Source organism: Saccoglossus kowalevskii, chromosome 11 (genome assembly GCF_978046115.1).
Source record: "Saccoglossus kowalevskii chromosome 11, keSacKowa6.1, whole genome shotgun sequence".
Classification (NCBI taxonomy): domain Eukaryota; kingdom Metazoa; phylum Hemichordata; class Enteropneusta; family Harrimaniidae; genus Saccoglossus; species Saccoglossus kowalevskii.
The window spans coordinates 31,827,297-31,833,958 of record NC_140651.1 but is presented as its reverse complement, the minus strand read 5'-3'; the positions used below and the strand labels follow the sequence as shown (position 1 = coordinate 31,833,958).

The 6,662-nt window shown below is 38.9% G+C and overlaps 1 protein-coding gene across 1 annotated transcript; it reads right to left on the bottom strand.

Annotated features, from left to right (window-relative positions):
* Positions 1–2,402: 2,402 nt before the first annotated feature.
* Positions 2,403–5,823, bottom strand: LOC144362324 (uncharacterized). The gene has a single exon (XM_078013700.2). The coding sequence runs from the start codon at positions 5,195–5,197 to the stop codon at positions 3,674–3,676; it is 1,524 nt and encodes a 507-aa protein (XP_077869826.1). The 5' UTR covers positions 5,198–5,823; the 3' UTR covers positions 2,403–3,673.
* Between the last annotated feature and the right edge of the window lie 839 nt (positions 5,824–6,662).

Sequence of the window (6,662 nt, the reverse complement as noted above, 5' to 3'; positions counted from 1 at the left end):
GACATCAGATATAATTGGTGGTGGGAATTGCCAAGCCAGTTTATTAAATTGTGAACAAATATTTTCGTAACTAACCGTGAAATACACCCACCATTGGCGCTGATGGAATATTTTATATTTGAATTTCTTAATTTTATTTTGCTGTATTGCAACACATTAGCGATACAGTGACCCTCGCTAAATCGCTGGCGTCGGGTTCCAAACAAAAACCGCGACTTATCAGGGTTCGCGACTTACCGTGGGCCTCGTGAAGGGGGAGTTCATGAGTTGAAAACGGATAAAAAGTACATATACACACATGAGTTTGAAGTAAGTTTTCTTTATTGAAAAAAACATTACAGCTTCCGAGTCCGCATGGATTCAACTTATTGTAGTGAATTTTATAGAGCTATATCAAAGGCGGACCGGCCAAGAAGTACGTAAAGTCACGACTAGACACCCGTCAACACATTGAGTCAAACGGCCGTCACCCATTGTATCTAAGTAATTGACGGACAATAAGCGTTAGGCTGTCTCCCCAGCCCTTTAACGGCCAATTAAATACAAGATGCAACGAAACATTATTGTTTTACTTCAAATATACTGGCAAAACACAGCAGAATTTTGAGGATCCACCAAAATATATGTTTATTGCATTACTTAGTGACATTAGTATGTCACTAAGCATTTTGGCAAGAATGATATAAATGGTCAAATATTTCTCGGTCTAAGTAAGAAACTAGGGGGGCAATATCAGAGCACGGGTCTTATTTAGGAACTCCTGGCAAAGTACCTGCTCAAATTACAGTATATGGAAAATTAACAGCTCCTAAAGATGGTATTATCAGATTAATACCAGTTGTTAATGGCACAACAAACATTAATTCTCAACTCTGATGAAAAGACCAATTACTGCGACAAAGCCCTATTCACTGCGAAAGCAACTAACCGCGAAACCACTCACCGCGAAGCTACTTGTATATTATAAAAAGACATTTGTGTAGTAATATTCCCGTGATCTTAGGATTAGGGGTATAGGGGTCGGTGTGGTGTAAGGGTTCTGGTTAAGTTTAAGCATGGTTTTGCGTTTTGAAGTATTGCTAAATCAATAATTATTTATTCGTATCCTATTCAAAAAGACCGCGTGTATCAAATTCCGTATTCCTGCTATACGTCAAGTATGATAGGATAAGTAACGAATATTCATTGTCGTATGTGTGATTCACATTTAGATTATTTGAATCGTGATTCGCGATATATGAATTCCGCTAACCCATATCAACATTAGCGTAATTTTAATCGGATCCCGATTGGTCACTGAAAACGAACAAATGTTAACGCCAATACGTCTTCGGTTTGGCAGGGATGGCACATCATGTTTTAATATTAGAATACTGTCCATGATACTTGAATATAATGTTACCGTGGATGCTCATCCACTTGTGTGTTTCCTCATTCATTAATATTACTTGTTGTTTATTTTTATTCTCTCGTATTTGTAATTAAGTGATATTATTAGACTATATTTTACTGTATATTTTGGTCCTTATTTTATACAATTGAAAGTTGTTACATGTCTGAAAATATACCGTTATGCACGTATCTCTATTGTAAAGAAACACAGAACTGATTTACATAAGCCATTCAGTAATAACTACTATCAGCACGAACGCAATAGAATTCAGTTGCAAAGTCAAGCTAAAACTGATATATCAATATTACTATCCAACCATTGTGTTTCCCTCCAATCTTTAATCTAGAGGTGTGAATCCTACCCAACCCTAAAAAAGGACACCTCGATGTATATTTCTTCAGTTACATCCGTGTCATATTGTAGTTTTTTTCTGTAACACTGTACGAATATATAGTGTATTGTTTAGATGTACTTTACGCTGTCTTTATTATCTGAACCTGACCGAATGTGAGTGAATATCATCCACAAATGTCACTATGAACAGTCGGATAGCAACCGTGATATATAGTACTTAGCAATACATATTACTTATCTTAGTCATATCAGATAATTACACTTATGACAACACTGCATTTGTTCATTTGCATATCCTAATTATTGGTGTGCCTTTGATTATTATTAAAGAACAGTGGTCGTTGCGACGTGTCTTCTTCGATGTTATTCGTGATTGAATCGTGATTCGCGATACATGAATTTTGCTAACCTTCCGTTAATCCTGTGAGTCCCATGTGATGTGTACAATACCCAGTGCCCCAGTGTGTCCCCTTGCCCATCTATTATGTCACAGTACTAAATTGTTTGTACAGACGCCAGTGATATAGATATGTTACCTTGTGCCAGATGTCTCGCTACATTAATGAGGTCAGAAGAGTCTATATGTAACCACGCTGCATTAACCATGGAGGTTAAGACCTATTTTGGTAAAATATAAAGATTTCTCATATACATGTTGTTTATAGTATGTCACACTTTAATCAGAATTAACTAGTATGGTGTTCTTACTAAAAAAAAAAACGTTTCGTCCACGTTGTGCCCGGTAATTAAAAAGATAGTCTCATAATCATTAATTCTTACAAAAGGCGTAAATATGGAGACTACTGGATTATACGCAATGGCACTGACTTGTAGATGGGCAACCATGTTCGTCTGACCATATATTTCTGTATTGTTTCCATTTCAGCAGTAATAGTTAATGATATACATGCATATAAACTTGGAGGAACGTTGAACTAATCTCGTTAAGGTATATGTTTGAACTATTGACCTGATTCGAGTTTAGCAACGTATACATGCACATAACAACCTAAACTATCGGAAATTCTACATACATTGCGAGCCTGCCTAAACCTAAATACAGTTGACCCAGCACTAAAAGTCAATTTTACACTTACAACGCCCACTGAGAATTGTCAACGTTGTTGCCTTCGCCATACTAATGCTCCTTCACTCCAGCTTAACGTGTTCTCATAAGTTTTGTACGCCGACAAAACTATTACGTAATGTTTACACCGGTGCTGAGACCCCCTTCAAGGGGGCTTTTAACTTTTGTTTACGTCGGCGCAAATATACACGCAAAAACAGATGTGAACACGATGTTAGATCGAAAATATCACAATTAAAATATTCATTTCCAAGAGAGTAAATGGAACATGTTTCACTTGTTCAATAAAATTCACATTTCTGTGATATTTGGACTTATCAGTTAATTTATTCATTAACTATCTGAGATCGTTATTAGATGAAGCATAAACGTGATACATTCACCTCAAATTCGTACTAGGGCGAAATATGGTGTGAAAAACTACAGTAATTATTAATGATTGAGCCCTGAGTGAGTTGATTATACACCTGTTTTGCTGCTGCCGGATATCAATATTACTGTAGTTATCCCGTGCATATGTGATTTCTCCATGGCAATAAACAGCTGTTATTGTAGTGTATATATTCGTATCGCTACATTTTCAATCATTTTTACATGCAGAATGTGATAGACCTAATACACTAAAAAGATGGGTGACGAAAGCTGACATCGAATTTATAGATGAATTCGTGGAGTCAATGGTGGCAAGAAAATGTAAAATAGTGTCATTATGCCAATTGTTCTTTACTTAGAATTCCAAAAAGGTAATACTAAGTATGTGGCGAGTTTCATATTCACCAGTTCGGTAATAAGAGTTTAGAAGTTTTACAGGCTAACGAACACACCGTGACGTACTCTGCTCAGGAAAATTGTGTCAACTTATTGGAGATATCATAACAAGATTTTGCCACTCCTATAACATGGAATGGTTTGTTCTCCAAAGTTTTGATAACCAGATTATAATTACCAGGGACAACGTTTACAATGTCAATCACGCGGAGTTTTCTGTACATATCATTTGTGTCCGCAATGGTCTTTTTGAGTTTTTGTCTGTTTAGGAAGATACGGGCCGTGCCACAAGTTGGGCAGGTCATAGTCAACAGGGACACAGTACAAATCACATTGATTGCGGCTTCGTCTATTACGGCGTCGAAAACAATAGTTTGGTTTGCCTTTTCTGTGTACCAAGATGTTGCTAAATCATTACGCGTTTTCGGCATGTCTGGGGTGAACTTTTCCCAACCACGTACGTACAAAGGGACGGGGTAGTATTTTTCGCTGAGTCGTGGTTGCAGAGTGGTTTTACATTCAAATCGTACATCGCGTGTGCCTTTGAAGATAGGCGGTGGCAACTGATATGAGTACTGTGTATTTTCACTAAGAAATGATTCTGATGAGAATGTCGGAGTCACTTGCATTTGGTGTAGGATTCTACCGCATATGTTCTGGATTAAATTGGTTGTAAAATGGAACAGAATCAGCGCCGTCAACTCGTGGCCAACCTCACTGGGATGATTATAATTGTCACCAGGGGTGAAAATCCGGTCGGAGCTGTAATTTAGAGCGGGACAGACAGCTTTACGGAAACTGATCGAGGGCAAGTTGTAGTGTTTGCTCATCGGAGTGAGAACAAATGCCTCTGCGTTGAAGCATCGTCCCAATTCCCGCATCATTTTACCAAGCATAAAATGAACGTAAAGCAACTGAGGGTGGTTAGGCAACTGTAAGGCGTATCTTATCATCCTCTCATGTGCATCAGCAGTCTCCAGATTATCATTGACGGCAAATTCTACCAGTATCAAATCCATCTGATCCAACTCCAGGTGAGCAGGTCCACAGTAAGAAAAATAGTTACTTCCGCATGCACCGACAGCGCCGTTAAAAACGACAACCGGGGTACCAAACACTTCTTCCATTAGTTTTGAGTAAATATTTGCATACATTAAATCAATATCTGATAGGTAGGCCCCTGCCGATATAGAGGCCCCGAGTATACCAATTTTAAAAGTCTTTCCTGTAAATAAAATGTTGACTATAGTGTTTTTCAGTCTCTCCAGCGTTTCCGCGTACTTCCTACCGAGAATGGCCCTGTCAAGCATAGCTTCGTCTACGTTCAGTTCATCATACCTGGGCTGGAGCCTTTCTCGTACTAGGGTAATCCTTTCTAAAACGGCGTAAATATTCCGTTCTGCTGATTCACTCACGTCTTCCCGTCCTTGCACGACCGCCATGTATTGTTCTTCCGAATCCGTCGGGTGCAAGTTGTCCACGAGGTATGCCATTATTACGAATGCGGCGATTAAAACCACGACTGCTTTCCGCGATGTAAGGCGCCTGCTAACATGTACGCTACCCATTGTTACACTCGATGTTTCCAAGGTCATTAATGACTCAAACTGGTGTCACGGTGGCTAGGAAACACGACTGTGTCCTCCATTACTACACTGCCGTTTCAGCTCGATGTCTCTTCCTGTTTACCGCAAATGAGCCCTTGATATAATGTTATCATTACATAGAAGAGAGCGTCAGCTGTGTGATATCCATTACTCAACGTACGTAGGCCTTATCGGCATTTCGGCATATATTGATACGGATAGCAAGGCAGTTCCAGTGAGCAAGGACGTCAGGCCGGTGGTATCCACATGTAGATTAACAGTGCTGCGAGGTAGGCGCATAAACACACTTCCCCTTCGTGTTCACGCATATAACCACCCAAATGCAGCTGACGACCAACTCAGTTTTTCATATCATATAGCCATCTCTCGGCTAATCCTCTGTTTGCATGAATACTGTTACAGTTCTCATTAACATATCTAACGGCGCGGCGTGGCAGAATTTGTTGTTACTAACACGTCCACTAAATTTTACACTGGTACCATAGAATTCACAGTGAAAGGCGTGTTGTTTTGCAGGTTATTAGCGTCACTCTTACTGGTAATGATGGAAGTCTCTACATCGGCTGGCATGATTAAGTAGTGTACAGTATTAGGCAGTGCGTATTGTTACGACGAATTATTATTGCCAGGATTGAACCATTATTCTGGGGAAGACAGGTTATTTCGCATGTGTAGTTACTAGTGCGCTAATTTGCGTATATTTGATTTTTTATATTACGGTACGACGTGTTCAATATTTTGTACGGATCAATAATAACGTTAGATATGTAATGCATAGTATATTTCACATGATAGTTCAATGCATAAACACGTCAACTCTTGGCCTAAACAAAACAAACGTGCTGCGTGCGTACAATTGGCGTTATGGTAATAATTCAGTCTCATTGTCCCAGTACCGAAAACGACATATGCATTTGACAGCACACTGTCCCGCGACAGCGAATAAACGATAGACAAGAACAATAATGGCAACAGCTGTAATATCCGCTATTACAAATTCCCATCTTAGAAATCTAGAAATAATTTTCTCGACTAGATTACCTCCAAGGGAAAAAAATAAAATGTCTGGTAAAGCTACAAACTGCACAATCGACGCCTTAGCACAGTATTTTGAAATAAAATCGATGTGACGCGAGAAGTCAACATTATACGTTTGTATCAAATAAAAACACGGAGTCGAATTTAGTATTAACTCGTGGTTATGTACTGATACTCAGTACAGCGCTGAGATCAAACATATATATACATAAAATCTTAAGAGCTGTATATGATTTTCAGACATCTCTCATTATGCATAAAAGGTGCGGACCGAAAGTCTGCTACAAAAATCGAATGATTTTGAGCTTGACTTTCGTTCTCAATGTCGAGAATCGCGGAGAGGAAAACATGGCGTTTGCTTCTTACGTCATAACGACTGACCATCATCAAATGTGTAGCACATTAGTCCAAAAAA